Source organism: Salminus brasiliensis, chromosome 13 (assembly GCF_030463535.1).
Source record: "Salminus brasiliensis chromosome 13, fSalBra1.hap2, whole genome shotgun sequence".
Classification (NCBI taxonomy): Eukaryota; Metazoa; Chordata; class Actinopteri; order Characiformes; family Bryconidae; genus Salminus; species Salminus brasiliensis.
The window spans coordinates 20,169,926-20,189,318 of NC_132890.1; the positions used below are offsets into that span (position 1 = coordinate 20,169,926).

The 19,393-nt window shown below is 39.6% G+C and overlaps 1 protein-coding gene across 1 annotated transcript in view; it reads left to right on the top strand.

Annotated features, from left to right (window-relative positions):
• Positions 1-4,806: 4,806 nt before the first annotated feature.
• Positions 4,807-19,393, top strand: part of dner (delta/notch-like EGF repeat containing) — a 33,635-nt gene continuing 19,048 nt past the window's right edge. Inside the window, exon 1 of the mRNA XM_072695030.1 lies at positions 4,807-5,219. Coding sequence (XP_072551131.1) covers positions 4,992-5,219 — 228 coding nt within the window. The 5' untranslated portion in view covers positions 4,807-4,991. The remainder of the gene's footprint in view (positions 5,220-19,393) is intronic.

Here is a 19,393-nt window from a genome sequence, read left to right on the forward strand (position 1 = left end):
AACCCATGTTTCTTTAATAATATTATTATTATTGTTATTATTATTTTAAATAACTATATTATACATAACAATATTTAAAATGATAATAATAGAAAACAAATCATTGGTTGTATGATGTCGGCATTGTGGCTCAATCTAACATTGTCTAATTTAACTAATTTTCTGGGGTTAAACTGGTTTCGAGTAGAACGTCCTTTTGGTCATGTTTTCGTTCCCATAGCAATGACATCTATCAATTTCTCTATCAATCGGCTAGCTAGCCAGATTCCCCCTGAAGACTGCTTCTGTACTTTTCATGATGAGTGTTTGACTGAGTTTGTGTTATTTGAATCTCCTATTGGTGTTGTAATAGATCACCGTTTTGAAGCAGATCAACAACTCACTGTGACCGTTTAAAGTACAGCTTCCAAACATGGTGGATGTAGTTTCACACACGAGGTTACTGATACCCCCAAATCAAACAATGAGAGATATACAAACTCATGTACATTCTCCTTTTTTCATCTTCCTGTACCTCCTGTTCTTCTTCCTCCTTCATCTCCTCTTCCTCCTTATTTTCATCTTCCTTTCCCTATTCCTTTTCCTCCTTCTGTACGTAGTATCTTCTACAGTAGTGATGAGCATCAATATGTTGGTATGTTCTGAGTTCAGCTTATTTCTTCTACTGCTGGACAAGCTGGAATTGTGGTTTACGTTAATCCTGCTTCAGTTTGAGTTACTGTGTGTTTATTGTGGCAGACCTATACACACACACACAAACTCACACATTACGCACATCTTCAACATGAGGTGGTGTAACAGAGGAGGTTTTATTGAGCGCTGTGATTAGTGGTCAACAGGGGGGCTTTTACCCCCGATTAGTCATAAATCACACCCCGGGAGTCTGTACAGCATCATCTGAGGGAGAGAGGTATGTATAGAGTGAGTTGGTGTGTGCAATGTGTGTGTGCATGTGTGTGTTATTGAAGTGTTTAGTCTGACCTTTTTTCATGGGAAGATGGAGAGCAACAACCCGACTGCCAGCCTGGTTGCCATGGAGACCGTCTCCGTGGTAATGGAGGAGGCGATGGCGAGCTCAGTGCTGGTGAGGGAACTGAAAATGAAACACACACACACACACACACACACACACACACACAGCTCTTTAACATTGAGTGCTGCTCCAGGAGAGTCGGTGTGTTGTGCAGTGAGAGCAGAGTGCCTCATTACTGCACTGTAAATGTGCAGATCTTACAGACCCTGTATCTTATACTGCAGTAAGGGTTGACCTTATTGTAGTTCATCAATTCAAAAGCATCCAGAGTGGAAGTGCGTCTTTTCTGATCAGTTCTATTGTTGTTAAATGATCATTAGAATTATTTACTCATGTATTCATTTATTCAAGAAAATGACCTGCATCAGTAAGAAGTGCTTTTTCATTTTTATTATATTTTACATTTTTAGAGGCACTAGCGCCTCTGCTGTGCCAATGAAGGGTGATTTGTATTTAATTCTTTTCTTTTTCTTAACAATATGCAGACTCATGTTGTTTGCTGGAGCTTAGTACCATTTCTGTGGCAATGACAAATTATTTTCTAATTTATTTTATTTTGTTTATTTATTTATTTTTAGAGGGGACATACTGTTACAGATTATACTTTATACTTTTATTGAAAGCAAGGAGACCAAACATAGAACTTGTACTCACACTTTAAAAAACAGCTTGAAAACAAAACAAACTTGTAATTTGGCCAATCTATACATTGAACACATACATACACACTAGTGAGCACACACGGCTGGAGTGGCACGGGCAAGGTTAAGGGTCTTGCTCAAGAGCCAAACAGTGGCAGCTTGCTGATATTGGGTGGCCACCCCCTAACCCTGTCATCAATAGCTCCTGGTAAGTTGAAAACCAGCACAAGTGGGCCAGTACACAGAATTAGCACTTTTCATAGCATTTTACTTTATTTTGGCAAGTATTTTTACTGCATACCACAAGCTGCTGGTATGTACATAAAGTATCCAGAATTTCACTGGAGTTTATTGGTCTATTGGTCTAAATGTACACACATTTACATCATGGGTGTCAAAAATAAGGCCTGCAAGCCGGAACAGGCCTGATACAGGTTCTAATCCAAACAGAGGGCACAACCAATCAGAATCTTTAATTCAGGTGGGGGTGGGACAAACAAACAGAATCTTTTTTTTTTTACCACACTAAGATGCTTCCTAGAATTGTTAGCTAGCACAGTTAGCTAGCACTGTTTGTGCTTCGTGTGAACCTGCAGAACTAAAACAAGTACTGACACTGATGCAAAAATAGGATTGATGTACACTGAGACCAACGAAGCAGAGGGCATGGACACTCAGGAACAGTGTGGTTTGCTTTTATTTTATCATAGCATTTAAAACATATTTGGAGGCCTGTGTGGCCTTTCTCTTTGGTTCTATAATTTTTAATTCCCAGTTAAAGGTTTATTAAATCATTATTATTATCAGATCAACTTTAAAGTAGCATCAGAATGAGTATTTTTTGCTCCTTGGCTCCCCCTGCAGTTGGGGGCTGTAATTAATTTTCACTCCACTGCTGTACAGTCTGTGCAGAATTATTAGGCAAGTTGTATTTGAGAGGATTCTTTTTATTATTGAACAACTATGTTCTCAATCAACCCAAAAGACTCATAAATATCAAAGCTTAATCTTTTTGGAAGTTGGAGTGGTTTTTTTTTTTATTTGGCTATCTTAGAAGGATATCTGTTTGTGCAGGTAACTATTACTGTGCAGAATTATTAGGCAACTTAATAAAAAACAAATATATACCCATGTCACTTGTTTATTTTCACCAGGTAAACCAATATAACAAAATTTAGAAATAAACATTTCTGACATTCAAAAACAAAACCACAAAAAAATCAGTGACCAATATAGCCACCTTTCTTTACCATGACACTCAAAAGCCTTCCATCCATAGATTCTGTCAGACACTGTTCAGAGAGGTGCACTGTTTTCCCTCACTGTAGATCTCACATTTTATGAGGGACCACAGGTTCTCTATGGGGTTCAGATCAGGTGAACAAGGGGGCCATGTCATCATTTTTTCTTCTTTTTAGACCCTTACTGGCCAGCCACACTGTGGAGTATTTGGATGCATGTGATGGAGCATTGTCCTGCATGAAAATCATGTTTTTCTTGAACGATACCGACTTCTTTCTGTACCACTGCTTGAAGAAGGTGTCTTCCAGAAACTGGCAGTAGGTCTGGGAGTTGAGCTTCACTCCATCCTCAACCCGAAAAGGTCCCACAAGTTCAACTTTGATGATACCAGCCCATACCAGTACCCCACCTCCACCTTGCTGGCGTCTGAGTCGGAGTGGAGCTCTCTGCCCTATACTGATCCAGCCTCGGGCCCATCCATCTGGCCCATCAAGAGTCACTCGCATTTCATCAGTCCATAAAACCTTAGAAAAATCAGTCTTAAGATATTTCTTGGCCCAGTCTTGACGTTTTATATTATGTTTCTTGTTCAAAGGTGGTCATTTTTCAGCCTTCCTTACCTTGGCCATGTCCCTGAGTATCACACACCTTGTGCTTTTTGATACTCCAGTAACGTTGCAGCTCTAAAATATGGCAAAACTGGTGGCAAATGGCATCTTGGCAGCTTCACGCTTCATTTTCCTCAATTCATGGGCAGTTATTTTGAGCCTTTTTTTTTGTTCAACACGTTTCTTGCGACCCTGTTGACTATTTGCCATTATACGCTTGATTGTTCGGTGATCACGCTTCAAACGTTTGGCAATTTCAAGACTGCTGCATCCCTCTGCAAGACATCTCACAATTTTTGACTTTTCAGAGTCCGTCAAATCTCTCTTCTGACCCATTTTGCCAAAGGAAATGAAGTTGCCTAATAATTAAGCACACCTTATATAGGGTGTTGATGTCATTAGACCACACCCCTTCTCATTACAGAGATGCACATCAACTGATTTACTTGATTGGTTGTTGGCTTTCAAGCCTATAGAGCTTGGAGTAGGACAACATGTATAAAAAGGATGATGTGATCAAAATACTCATTTGCCTAATAGTTCTGCACACAGTGTATATACATATACCATATAACATATGTCATGCTTTAAGCACCCACTAATGGACAGCTGTACATGTGTATTTGTTGACGGTATGAAGGTAAAAAGAAGCATGTGGTCTTATAAGCTTACCCCTATTGACCTCAAACACACACACACAGTAACTAATCAGTTTCTCATGTGAAGTGTAGCATCAAAGAAACAGCAATACATGAGAATTGGTATTTTCTGCTCTTGGGCTCCCCATACAGTTTGGGAGCAGAATTTACGCCACTGCAGTAATCATGGACAGCTGTGCATTTGTTGACAGTATGAAGGTAAAGAAGCATGTGGACTAAGGCAGTAGAATGATATTACAGGACTTTACACAAATATGACTTGGGTTATGCAGCATTACACATTTCTGGAAAGAAGTGTCATGTAGCTACACCCGAGTTCCATAGTGCAGTAATAGCATTATGGCCAAGGCCATAGTGGGAATGACTCTACAGTCATTGTATCATCAACATGACCCTGAAGCTGCTGTTTCAAGGTGCAACTGATACAGAATAGTATTTTAATGTATACATGTGTGAATGCTGTAATGCAGCTAATCTCACTCACACACAGTCCACAAGGACAGGTTATGAGTGACGAGACTTTAAATCAGATGCTGCGTGTGTGTGTGCGTTACTGTGTCGTCATTCATAGTCACTGTGATTCAGCACCGTCCTTCCCTCCCTCCTCTCTCTCTGTCTTTCTCTCTCTCTCCCTCTCAGTCTAACAGCGCTCTGCCTCGCTGTAGCATCCTACCAGCCTCTCTCTCGCTCTCTTTCACACACACACACATACTCACACACTCTAGGTGCAGAAGAGACTTACCTGGCAGGAAGAGAAGAACAAAGAGGAAAACATAGTCACTGTTATTTCTTTTTGATCATCTTGAGGATGATGAAGATGAAGATGTTATCACCCCTGCTCCTCTTTCTAGGTGTAAGTGGGGTGCTTCTGACCCTGGTGACCCCTGAGGCGACATCCTCTCCCACTGACCCCCCCGACCCGTGTGAGGGACGGCCGTGTCTGAACGGAGGGGTGTGTGCTCCTCTCCAGGACACACTCACACACTGGACTTACACCTGCACCTGTAGCCTGGCCTTCACAGGACACAACTGTGAGGTGAGTTTGTGTGTGTGTGTGTGTAGCTGTGCAGATGACGTTGTGGGGGACAGTTAAGGCATGTTCTCATAGATTAAAGGGCCCCAACCCTGGAAAACTGAAAACGGATTTTCCTCTCCAGTTCTAGAGTCCATATACAGTCCATTTAAATTAATTGTTTTTGCGAGGTCACAAAAATATACACATTTACATAAATTCAGCCTTCAGCAGTTTAGCTGCACCCAGTCAGCTTACAGAGGTGTAGCTCCTTCACCCATTCAGCCTATAGCACATAACTCCACCCATTTAGCTTTTAGCAGGTTAGCCCCACTAATTTAGCTTACAGCAGTTTAGCCCCACCCATTCAGCTGAAGATTATTAGTATTTCAGCCAGACTGCTTTTAAACCAAGATGGAGCAGACAATCCGAACAAAGCTCATTTACATATATCCATAAATGTAAATTAACAGATATAGACAGGGATGACAAGAGTTTGGAAAAATGATTTGACAGCAGTAAGAACTGCAATAACTGTAGGCATATACATGCAATAACTGCTGTTTGATCATGAGCTAAACGCAAACGCTTAAACACACAAACACACACACACACACACACACACACAAACACTGCACAGACTTTCACCTACAGGAAAAAGGGTAAGGTGTGTAGGTGGAGTCAAATGGGAACTGTATGTGTGTGTCTGTGAGTGAGTGAGAATAGACAGGAGAGCAAGAAAAAGAGAGTTAAGGAGAGGAGAGAGAGACAGGAGACAGAGAGATTAATAAAGATAGGAGGAGAGATCTATAAATAATGTCAGAAGAGAGAGATAAAGATAGACAAGAGATGAGGATAGAGTGAGAGAGAAAGATAGATAAAGATAGAGAGAAGAGATTAAGACAGGCAGGAGAGATACAGAGATAAAAAAAGAGAGTGATTAAGAAAGAGAGAGAGAGAGAGAGAGAGACAAATAAAGATAGGCAGAATAGATAGAGAGAGATAAAGAAAGACAGCAAGTAGACAAAGAGAGAAAAGGAGAGAGCGAGAGAAAGACAGAAGAGAAAGCGAAAAAGACAGGAGAGAGATAATGAGCGAGAGAAAGATGGACAGGAGAGTGGAAAAGAGAGAAAGACAGACAAGAGAGCGAGAGAGAGAAAGATAAAAGAATGAAAAACAGAGCTAAAAAGAGAGAAAGAGAGAGAGGAAGATAAAGAGAGATAGAGAGATAAAGAGATAAAGATCAATAAAGGGTGAGAAAATAGCTAAAGAGAGAGGAGAGAGAGACAGAAGAGAGAGATAAAGACAGAGAGGACAAAGAAAAAGAGAGATAAAGATAGACAGAGAAAAGAGAGAAGGAGAGAGTGAGTTAGAGAGAGAGAGATAGAGAGAGAGAGAGAGAGAGAAGGTGGGAGATAAAGATAGAAGAAGGCGAGAGAGATAAAGAAAGACGAGAGATAAAGAGAGAGAGAGAGAGAGAGAGAGAGAGAGAGAGAGAGAGAGAAAGAGAGAGAGAGAGAAAGAGAGAGAGCTGTTCATGCTGGGAGTGTTAATGATGCGGACCAGCTGCGTCCAGTCAGTGTCTATGTGCTATGTGCGTGTGTGTATAAGTGCTTAAGTGCAGTCTGCATGACTTGAGGAAGAGTGTTGCGTTGCCGTGGCAACAGAACAGAGACGTGTGTGTGTGTGTGTGTGTGTGTGTGATTGTGATTGTCTGTGTGATCAGCTCTGAACACAGTGGTCAATACTGCAAGTCATATACAACTGTGTGTGTGTGGTCAGCAGTTTAACAAATCATCCAGAGTGAGGATGTGAGTGTGTTTCTGCACCGTGTCCTAGTTTTACACGCTCAGAAATAGAGCAGAGTGGTGTGTGTGTGTGTGTGTGTGCGTGCCACTTTAACCATCGACCCATTTACAGCTTGTGAAGAGGGAGGCTGTTATAAAACCATTGATTTTTCCTTCCTCCTCATATGGTGTGAAGCTCCTCCCACCCTACTGCATGAAAACATCAGTCACCTCTTAGCATGAGCTCATTTGCATAATGCTAATGAACCCCCCCCCCCCCCAGACTGACTTGTATTATGTTTCCTGAGAATTATGTTAGCCTGGCAATCAGACAGACTTAAACTGGGGGTCTTTATCTGTGAAGTACAGAGGTTTAAAGGAGTGGGTGTGGCCTAACTATTTATATAGTCCATATCACAGGGAAAAAACCTTTCAGTTTAAAAGGTATACCTTTTACTCCCCAGTCTATAAAATCCATATATGTACATTATGCTACAAAATTTAACCTTTACCTTGATGTCACAAAAGCCAAAAGCCACAAAAAACTTTTATTAATATACAGTATATATGTTTACAGTTTAGCTCCATTCACACTGAAGTTATAAGCAGTGTTTCAGACTTGACTGCTTTATGAATGGAGCAAAATACAGAGCAACCAATGATTTACATAAATCAGTCTATCAATCAGGCACATTAGCCAAAAAGAGAGGTTGCAAAATTGTTATGTCAAATATTAATTAGGAGTGTAAAGGTTTAGTACAAGAAAAATGTTTGATATGGGCTCTTTAAAGGAGACCTGTAGATAATGGTGTAAAGTTAAATTAGTAATAACGTCTGAGCTGTTGTGATATGTTGGGGAGATGTGTTTAAACATTATTCCCTTCAGCACATTACCCATCTGCCATGACTGTTATTACATTATTAAAGTGATAGTCTGTAAAAAATCTGAAATACAAGGCTAATATAGCTAACAATAATGTAAGATTAAACTCTACCGATTAGCACTGGAGCTACAGCACTAATGTAACTAACAAGTACTAAAATATCATATCGCATCAATTAGCACTGAAGCTACAAGGCTAGTATAGCTAACATTAATAGAAGAGTATACCCCACACTACTTAACACTTGAGCCGCAAGGCTAATGTATTAACAAGTAATGAAAGACTCCACCAATGATCACTGGTGCTACAAGACTAGTATCTAACAGTATCTAACAAGTAATGAAATGTTATAACCCACCAATTATGATCTGATATGATTATGAACTAAATATCTAGTCTAGCTTGCTTTTTAATTGTTGATTTAATATTTATGGTCATTGTAACACAAACAATTGAATCTGGCAGTAGTTTTTTAGATTGTAATGAAATTTGATGACATATCAACCATCAGAAATGCTCCAAAATGACATACATTTACGTAAGCAGGTTTTTCCTTCTCCTGTAAAGTTGCTGTTTTGGAAATACAACATATGAGATTTGTTACAGTATAAGTCCAGTGTTTGTTAGCAATGTTAGCATGGCATTTCTGCATCTTCATTATTAAGAGTACACTCCGGAGGGACCACAGGACATGAGGGTCTCATTTAGATGGTCTGCAGTGTATGCATCTGTCTCTTTAGAGTTCTAATGAGGCCTGTGTGTTGTTCTCTCGTCACAATCTCCTGAACCTCCTGTAGAGGTAACTTTGTTGGCGGTCAGTGTTGTCAGCACTAGTTCTGTTTTTAGGTTCTGTGTTAGAGACTCTCTCTCTCTCTTTCTCTCTCTGCTCTGTTTGGTGCTAAGCCAAAACCCTGCTGACATCACACACACACCACCCAAAGGAGGCAGGGCCAGACCGAGAGACTGTACTGTGATTGGCCAGAAGATGCACTGTAGTTACCCTGATGTCATTCTTCTGAGCTTTGAGCTAATGATCCTTAATCATCCTGTAACGAGACCCTCATTAGCATATTCATTAATGAGTCGTCTCAATAACCTTGCTTGGTCTGAAGGAGACAAGGACGTTACCATCACTCCCCCAGGGAGGTGCAGATGCTCCGACTGTGTTTATTTATGTATCGGGAAAAGGAGTTTCAGTCAGTCAGAGGGAGCTCAGAGGGAGACTCTAAACTGCTGGCCTGTCCTGAGAATTTGTGGGATCAAAAACACAGACCCTGATTGGTTGGTTAGTATGTGGGGCAGTGTCAGTGGACAGAGGCAGAGTAACAAATCTGAGAAAACTCTTTCTGAGCGTTATAGACAGACAGATAAAGAGAGATAGCCAGCCAGATGGATAGACAGACAGATAGACAGACAGACAGACACTGATAGACAGAAAGACAAACAGATGGATCGAAGCACATAGACAGACTGGAGATGGATGGATAGACACATGCTTTAGTGTAGAAATTGCAGTCGCAATCTCACCTGATGCACAATTTTCTACTGCGATTTTAACCATGACTCCCTCAAAAAGTCACTTAAAAGCATTTATCAATATGTCTGCTACCCAGGCAAGTGAGATAAGACATTGTAAAGGATGCTTATAAATCACTCCCATTGTCCCCACTGGGCTCAATGGATTATAAGTGTGTGCATTTACTGCCCAAATATCAATCGATTAATCAATCAACATTTATTTTCATTACATTGAAGGTAACCCTAATTGTCAATGCAGCTGAGCTTTTACAACTTAAATGTATTGAAAAAGAAGCTAAAATAGAGTTGAATCAGTACATAAACAAACTAAAGGTATAATCAGCCAGTGTAAATGACAAAGTAACAGTATAATAAAACATTCAAATAAAAATATAATAAAAAAGAAAAAAGAATACAAATACAAATACAAATAATAATAATAACAATAATAAATAAGTAACTGAAAAATATAACTAAAACAGTTAGTTAACTGTCTGGCATAGTAGATAAATGTTGAAATAATTAAGTGACATCAATGAGCTTTACAGACTCCTGTAGTAAATAGGCATAGTGGCTGTAGGCCAGACAAGATTTATTCCAACAAAGGAATCCAGGTCTCTGTCTTCACTTACTGACTAAATTATTAATATGAGATTTCAATAAAATGTCATCAGCCAAATGCTAAGATACTTATGCTCTGTGACTCGCACCATTCTGGATCCTGTGAGGATAGTAATAGTCATAGTATTAACGCCAGTATTTGAGGATCTGGAGAACAGCATACAGTTTGCATAATTTTTTTAACAAATTCGTGCTTGTACAAAACAGTCTGTAAAGCTTTAAATTAACACTTTAATATTTCTATTGCTGCATGATTAGATTTAGCTGAATAGTATAAAATCGTGTTCAGAAAGCTTTGGGTGGGAGTACAAAGGTGTACAGAGGTAAAGGCTCAATGTAGGTTGGGTTACTTTTGTTTATAAAACCTATAGATATGTCTGCTTCACTGACATTTCTTTCACGCTTACATAAAAAGCTGGTCCTATATATCTAGGGAAATATTACCATTTGTGGATCTGTCCTGTCAAGAGTTGTAATAAATAAACTTGGTGCAGCATTGCAACCCAGCACAACCTTGCTGATATACTTGCCCCTATGTTCTGTGCTTTGAGCTCTAGTATCATCCAATATGTAAAGTAGCTCAGGCTGTCTGATAAGGACCAGCAAGGGTGCTCTGCAAGAGGCCTATGGGGGAAAGCAGCTTTCCTTGGTAGGGCAGCCTTAAGGTGAAGTGACGGATCTGCTACCTAGTGAGGTTCCAGGATGGATTTGGCCTAAAGTGAACAGCTCGCTCACTTAACAGTGATGTCTTTGGTTTGTCTATTGAATGTCTAGGAGAGCAATTAGTGGTGCTATCATCCAGCTCTTCCAGCACTGAAAATTACTTAGTTGGATTATTTGGGATACTGGGTGCTATCGGCAGTGTGCCTACCAACGTGTATACTCCCCACCAGCAGCAGAACATGGCTTGGCCAGCCGTGGTGTGGAGCAGAAGTCCTTTCTAGCTTTGGGTTTTGCCCGTAGCAGAGGCCAATTCTCAACCCTATTCTCAACCCTATCTGTCACAGCAGCTACTCAGGGACACTGCCATCCAACCCGGTAGTAAACGCTTGTGTTGGTGCTGGCAAGGTGTCAATAAGATCCCAATCTTCCTTTATTTGGTACAGCTCAGAGATTCTTATTTAAGCTCTAAAATCTTCGGAATAATCAGAAAATGGGAGACCTACAAGACCACTGCTAATCTCCCTCGATCATCCTTCGAATGACCTGCAGAAAGCTGTGACCAACGTTACAAAGGCCACAGTCAGTGACACACTACGCCACCAGGGACTCAGATTTTGCAGTGCCAGACGTTTTCCCCTTCTTAAGCCAGTACATATCCGGGCGTGTCTGAAGTTTGCTAGAGAGCATTTGGATGTTCCGTAAGAGTATTGGGAGAATGTCTTATGGTCAGATGAAACCAAAGTAGAACTGTTTGGAGGAGAGTGAATGCTGAGTTGCATCCAAAGAACACCATACCAACTGTGAAGCATGGGGGTGGCAACATCATGCTTTGGGGCTGTTTCTCTGCAAAGGGACTAGGACGACTGGTCCGTGTTCATGAAAGAATGAATGGGGCCATGTATTGTGAGATTTTGAGTGCAAACCTCCTTCCATCAGCAAGGGCATTGAAGATGAAACATGGCTGGATCTTTAAGCATGACAATGATCCCAAGCACACTGCCAGGGCAACAAAGGAGTGGCTTCGTAGGAAGCATTTCAAGGTCCTGGAGTGGCCTGGCCAGTCTCCAGATCTCAACCCCATAGAAAACCTTTGGAGGGAGTTGAAAGTCTGTGTTGCCCACCGACAGCCCCAAAACATCACTGCTCTAGAGGAGATCTGCATGGAGGAATGGGCCAACATACCAGCAACGGTGTGTGCCAACCTTGTGAAGACTTACAGAAAACGTTTGACCTCTGTCATTACCAACAAAGGATATATAACAAAGTATTGAAATGAACTTTTGTTATTGACCAAATACTTTTTCCACCATTATTTCAGACAATGTGATTTTCTGATTCTCATTTTGTCTCTCATAGTTGAGGTCTATGATGTCAATTACAGGCCTCTCCCATCTTTATAAGTGGGAGAACTTGCACAATTGGTGACAGACTAAATACTTTTTTTCCCCACTGTATATAGCTTTTTGTAGGGACCTGATTATTTCTTGCAATTGAGTTAAATTCTACCCCAGTAATAAACCATCAATGATTAAGTGGTTAAGTTCACTTCTGTCCACTTCTGATTTGAATATTGCTACTGAGGAGTTAGTATTATTATAGGAGAATTTTTAATAAGCTATAAAATGAATTAGAGAACAAGATGGCAGCAAATAGTCTCTCCCTCTCTCTCTCTCTCTCTCTATATATATATATATATATATATATATATATACATACACTGTATATATATATATATATATATATATATATATATATCAGTGTGTCAGTGTAGAAGGATAAATCATTAAAGTAATTAGTAGTGTAAAAAACAGTAACAACAATTTACACAACAATTAAATTTTACAGTTCACAATCCAACTAACTTGCATAAATCACAACACACACACAAAACCCAGCAGCTTTTTAAAACCACACTGCAGCTTTATATAATTTACCCTTTAGCAGGACCATGAGCTTGAGTGCCCTCGATCTTACAGATCTTACACACAAGAAAGTAGAAAGGAAGAAATGCGTCCAAGTGGAGGGATCAAACAAGGCTGTGTGTGTGTGGGCTGATGTTGGTCAGTGCGTGTATCTCTCGGGATGCTTCAGTTAGGCAGCGCATGTAAACTTGTCTAATTAGCTCTGCTCTGCGGTTCCCTGCTTTGATATTCCAGCTCATTAAACAGTGTATGAAGAACACAGCACAGCACACACACACACATAAGAGGCCCTTTAGGCCAATATTCAGCTGTTGCACATCCTGCTGGTTTTGGCTGCTGTGCAACGCATTTGCCATAGCGTTGACGTCATTAGGTGAATTAAATGTTTGTTCAGAGGATGATGGCCTAATTAATCTGGGTCTCAGCTCTTGGTTCCATTTGTTAGGAATATAATCACATATAATCATAATATAATATAACTAATATAATCCTAGTAGAGATAGTAAGAATAATGAAAGTAATGATGGTCAATGGTGGTCATAAATCAGGGTGTGTGTGAGAGGTTTGATAGTGAGTGTGAGAGAGTATGAAGGTGTATGTGAGAGGAAAGTTTGAATATTGGCCTAAAGGGCCTCTCATAGAACATACACACCACACACTCTACGACCCCCCCCCCCACACACACACACACAATACCATTTGCACACCACTGACCAATAACATACTTCACACTGTTACGCCACCGACAAATTATACATTGCATAGTTACATCGCTGACCATTAACACAGTACACACTGTTACACCACTGACCAGTAACAGGTACTGACAAATATTACACTCCACACAAACACACCACTGTCCAATAACATACTCTTAAGTGTTAAATCACTGACCACTAACACATTCCTCACTGTTACACCACTGACCACTAACACACCCTGCACTGTTACACCACTGACCAGGAACACACTCCACATGGTTACACCACTGACCACTAACACATTCCTCACTGTTACACCACTGACCACTAACACACTCCACACGGTTACACCACTGACCACTAACACACCCTGCACTGTTACACCACTGACAAATAATACATTCCACACAGTTACATCACTGACCAGTTACACATTCCCCACTGTTACACCAGTGACCCGTAACACACTCCCTACTGTTACACCACTGACCAATAACACACTTCCCACTGTTACACTACAATATATAAACTACACTGCTGGGTAGTCCTCTACTGAAGTGCTGTATTTGAGATGCAGCCAGAATGTGTTTTGGAGCTCCTGCAGCTAAACAGCAGATTTCCTCTGATCTTGTCTCTGTGTGATCAGCTCCATCAGGATGTTTCAGGGATTAATCTACACTCCTACAAAGCGCTAATTACACACAGAGCAAACAATGGGTCTTAGAGATCTGGACGAGTGGTGATCCACAGCTCCAACTGAAATATAAGGGACAGTGTGGCTCAAGTCTCATCCTAAATAAAATGTTACATAGATATTTTTGAAACTGGTTCTAGTAGAACATACTTTTGGTCATCTTCTAAATTTCCCATAGCAACAGTGTCTACCAAGCTTCCCCACCAATCAGATATTTCTCCAAATTCCCTCTAAAGACTGTTTCTGTTTTCTGTTTTGAGTGTTTGATGATTGAGTTGTGTGTAGAAGTCCCAGAATTCACTCCTGTATTATTTGAATCTCCTCTTGGTGGTGTAATAGAGCACTGTTCAAGCAGATCAACAACTCACAATGAGAGCTAGCCAGGCTAAAATATAGCTTCCAAACATGGTGTAGTTTATACACTGAAACCATAACTAAGACTCCTAAAGTAAACACTGAAAAGACAGTCCCAGCTAGTGTCTTGGACACAGGTGGATCAGAAACGTACTATAGATGTGATGTTAATCAAGTTGAGTTTGATGGGGCTGATATTCAGTCTACAGCAGTTTAGTCCCACACATTCTTCAGCCTACAGCAGTTTAGCCCCACCCATTTGGCCTAAAACAGTTTAGCCCCACACATTCTTCAGCCTACAGCAGTTTAGCCCCACCCATTCAGCCTATAGCAGTTTAGCTTCACCCATTTAGCTCACTCTGCTGTAAGTGGAGCTCAGGGGGAATAAACACAGTGTAATCAGAGATGAGGTCTCACTAACTAAAGTAAAGATCTGAACTCTAAAGCACTCCACTCTAAAACATCACTCCCGCAGCCTTCAGTACTACACTACTATGCTTCTCCCTTCTGACTCTGTGTGTGTGTGTGTCAGTCATTGTTGGTGATGGGGACAAGACTCTAAGAGATGTGCTGGTTCGGCTCGTCCATGGGGAGCCTGAAGCTGTCCATCACTCGGTTTCTCCTTCAAAAAGAACTGAACAGAATGTTCTAGAACAAATCTACAGAGACCGTGGAGAGAGAGAGAGAGAGAGAGAGAGAGGGATAAAGAGGGACCTTAAACTTCCCTCTCTTCATTTCTCTCCATTTTTCCACACTCAATCTCTTTTTTCTCCCCCTTTCTGCTGTCTCTCCTTTCTTTTTCTTTATCTCTCTCTCTGTTTCTTTTCTTACTCGTTCCTTTTTTTGACATGTATATATACAATGCCTACAAAAAAGTATTTACCCCTTGAATGTTCTCCCCTTTTTATTGCTTTATTATGATTTTTTTTACAATTTACAAAAAGATTTCTACAAAGTACACATTAAATAAACTAAAACAAACATGTATAGTTGATGTAAATTATTATATGTAAGTTATTATACTGACCTTTATATCCAAAGGGGGTGGACACCTTCATTTCCACACTAACCTGTATGCCTGAGGTGTGAGGGGTGTGTTTTAAAACTTGAACAATATTTAAGTGCTACATTATACAGAATGAAGAGAGTTGTGAAATGGGCTCTTTAATAATTCATCAGTGAAATATTGTGTTCATTGTAATCTCTTCACTTTGAGCCCAAAGCTGCTAGTCTAACTCAGACACTGCTTCGTGTCCACAGGCTCCTGATCTAATTTAAAACATAATGTTCTTCTTCCACACTGTGTGGATCCTAACGTTCAGTTTTTTCCTCACGCTCACTTTTAATCACTGTGAAGATTAGAAATGTTTACATACTGTATTACATTCTTTCTGCTATATTTTCACCATTATTATATTATTATTATTATGTTATATTATTATTATGTATGATTGAGTGCTTAATAGATCTCTTTAATCAACGTTGTTACAGGCCTAAGCCTCACTAAAGACCCTGCCTCTCCTCCTCTGTCTTAATTAATACCTGGCTGGATGACCAGAGGAGGATGGGTCCCCCGTGTAAGTCTTGGTTCTTTCTCCAGCCCTGATGGAGTTTTTTCTTGCCACTGTTGTCTTTGGCTTGCTCACCCAGGGTTTTATGTCTATGTTTTATTGATTTGTTGATCTCTTGTCCTATTACTGATTTCTATAAAACTGCTTTGTGACAAGGGCAGTAGTAAAATAAATTTGAATTTGGATACATGTTAGGATTGCTTCTGTCATCTTATAAAATAACACACTGATGCATGCCACATGAACAGCTCTTTTCAAAGCTCTTAATTCAGAGACACATTGATGAGTCATTGTACATCATCAACCTAACATCTGTCACAATACTGAATCTCACTACCAGCATATCACCAAGTCATTATTCGACTTCACATCTGACTCCTCATCTAGCTGAGCTACACGTCGGATTGTTTATGTCACCTGACAAAATAACACATTAATGCTGCCATATTAACATAAGCAATAACATTAATGGCTCTGTTGAGTGTTACTACCATTACTGTTGACTCTACACATTAGCAACTGGGATTTGGACTTACACTTTGACTTAATGTGAAATGGCTCCTAAAATCCATCTTTCTTTTTCTGGCTGCCATCCTGACTGAACATATCACCACATTAGACTAATAACACACACACACACACACACACACACACACACACACACACACACATAAACATTTAAGGTTGCCACCAGTTCTGTATAGTAGGCTACAAAATCATTCCTTGTTTAAAAATAAAACACACTGTCCCTTATTGAATCAGTGTAAGCACATCTAGTTGACAGAGCTTTGGCGCTCCTTACAACCACAGCCTCTCACACGTTAAGAAGGTAAGGGAGGCAGGACTAGATCTATTAACAAGAACCAAATACAATGGCTGGAATAAATTGCTGTATTTCAATTTTTGCTCACAATTGGCAAGGAACAATTCAGTAGTCACTACTAGTGTCCCCACCCTATTCTATGTGCTTGTGCACACTATACTGCATCACTGTTTTATATTTGCACTTTTATTAAGTTTGCACACTATTCAGTATCACTGTTCCATATTTGCACTATTATTAAGTTTGCACTCTATTCAGTATTATTGTTCTATATTTACACTATTATTAAGTTTGCACTCTATTCAGTATCATTGTTCTATATTTACACTATTATTAAGTTTGTACACTATTCAGTATCACTGTTCTATATTTGCAATATTATTATTATTTGCACACTATTCAGTATCACTGTTCTATATTTGCACTATTATTGCGTTTGCACACTATTCAGTATCACTGTTCTATATTTGCACTATTATTGCGTTTGCACACTATTCTATATTTGCACTATTATTAAGTTTGCACAATATTCAGTATCACTGTTCTATATTTGCACTATTATTAAGTTTGCACTCTATTCAGTATCATTGTTCTATATTTGCACTATTATTACGTTTGCACACTATTCAGTATCACTTTTATATTTGCACTATTATTAAGTTTGCACACTTCAGTATCACTGTTCTATATTTGCACTATTATTACGTTTGCACACTATTCAGTATCACTGTTTTATATTTGCACTACTATTAAGTTTGCACACTATTCAGTATCACTGTTCTATATTTGCACTATTATTAGGTTTGCACACTATTCAGTATCACTGTTCTATATTTGCACTATTATTAAGTTTGCACTCTATTCTGCATCACTGTTTTATATTTGCACTAAGAAGCTATGTATTTTGTGTGAAGGAACCATATATATCAAAATCAGGACCTGCACTGAGTGTGTACAGCATTAGAATCATGAATGTTGAGTGTGATCTGTAGGACGTGGTTTATGGTTTTGGCTGTGTAGGTTAGTGAGACACTCAGTTTTGCTTCTTAGGATGTAATCTGCTGGGAGCCAGTTCACACCATTCATTTACAAATCACTCTGATTCTGGCCTTTCATGTCCTCTGAATATGAGTATGTAGGTGTGTGTGTGTGTGAGTGAGAGAGACAGAGAGAGAAAAAGAGTTCTCTGATGTAACAGGGCATAAATCCATAATAATCACCAGCAGTCTGATCATCTGCCGCTGTGTTTGGTGATGCTTCTTTACTCCACACAGAAAATCGTGGGTCTATGTGATCAAATGACACATTAATTGTCTCTAAAGATTTCTAGAGGGATATAAACTTATTAACAGATTTAGGAGGATAACTTTGATTCCTGTCACCCGCCACAGAGCTTACGAACAATATTAGTCTGGTTTAAAAGTTGGAGGAGACACATCTTCAGCTTTAGAATTTACAAACAGCTGTGATTTGATTCACCTTAATTTTTATCTACCTGAGGCAAACCATGGTGTACAGCAAGAGAATTCAGAGAATAGCCATCAACATTTCCTCTGACCCCCCGCTACGGCCACTCCCTCTTCCTATTCAGTGACACCCCTGCCTTCCGGAAAGAGGTACAGGAGCAACACTATGACTGAGGGTGTACTTTGCAAAGATAAATGGTTCACATGCAGCCCCTTGTTGCCCCTTAGTTTTGTTATATTAATACTTAGCAGTATTTGGGCTGTAGGATTTGCTGTCTCTAAGCTAAGCTAATAATGACGGATTACACACAGGCCAATCTTTTATCGACATACTGATAAAGCTAAACCCTAAACATGAAACTAAGTCAAAAAACATTGTTAATGTACTTTGCAGCACAACCTGCCTCTATAAATCTGAAGGCTTAGCTTTTTTTAAATGTCTAGGTGGTGTGTACTGGGTATGTTGTGTGTTTTTTTTATTGCACATTGATATTGGATATTCAGCTAATATTCGTCCCTCTTTCTAACAAACACCAACATGCTCCTTATCTCTGTGAGATAATTATCATTCAGTCTCATTTTTGCTGTGAAAAATAGGTTGTCAACGTTTGTATGGAAAATTAAGGTGTTTGGTGGAGAATGATGGTGTTTGGTGATGAATGATGCCAGGAGTTAAAGACGATGCATAATATTAACTGCAATATATACATGATCACAGACAAAATGCATCAGTAGCCAGAGTCTTAAAAATGACTACACTGTTTGTAAGGAAACATGCAGGTGATCAGTGTTCCTCAGGCACTATAAACTATAGTCATATTGCCCACCCCATTGGGAGTAGAAAATTGAAGATTGTGGAGAATGATGGTGTTTGGTGGAGAATGATGGTGTTTGGTGGAGAATGATGGTGTTTGGTGGAAAACGGTGGTGTTTGGTAGAGAATGGTGATGTTGAGAGGGGAATAATGGTGATTATTGGAGTAAAAATTTTCATTATTGGGGAATTATGGTGTTTGATGGAGATTGATAATGTTAGGAGGATATAAATGGTGTTTGGTGGAAAATTATGGTGATTGTTGGAGAATTTTGGTGATTGTTGTAGAATGATGGTGTTTAGTGGAGAATGATGGTGTTTAGTGGAGAATAATAGTTATCGCTGGAAAATGATGCTGTTTTGTGGAGAATGGTGAATAAT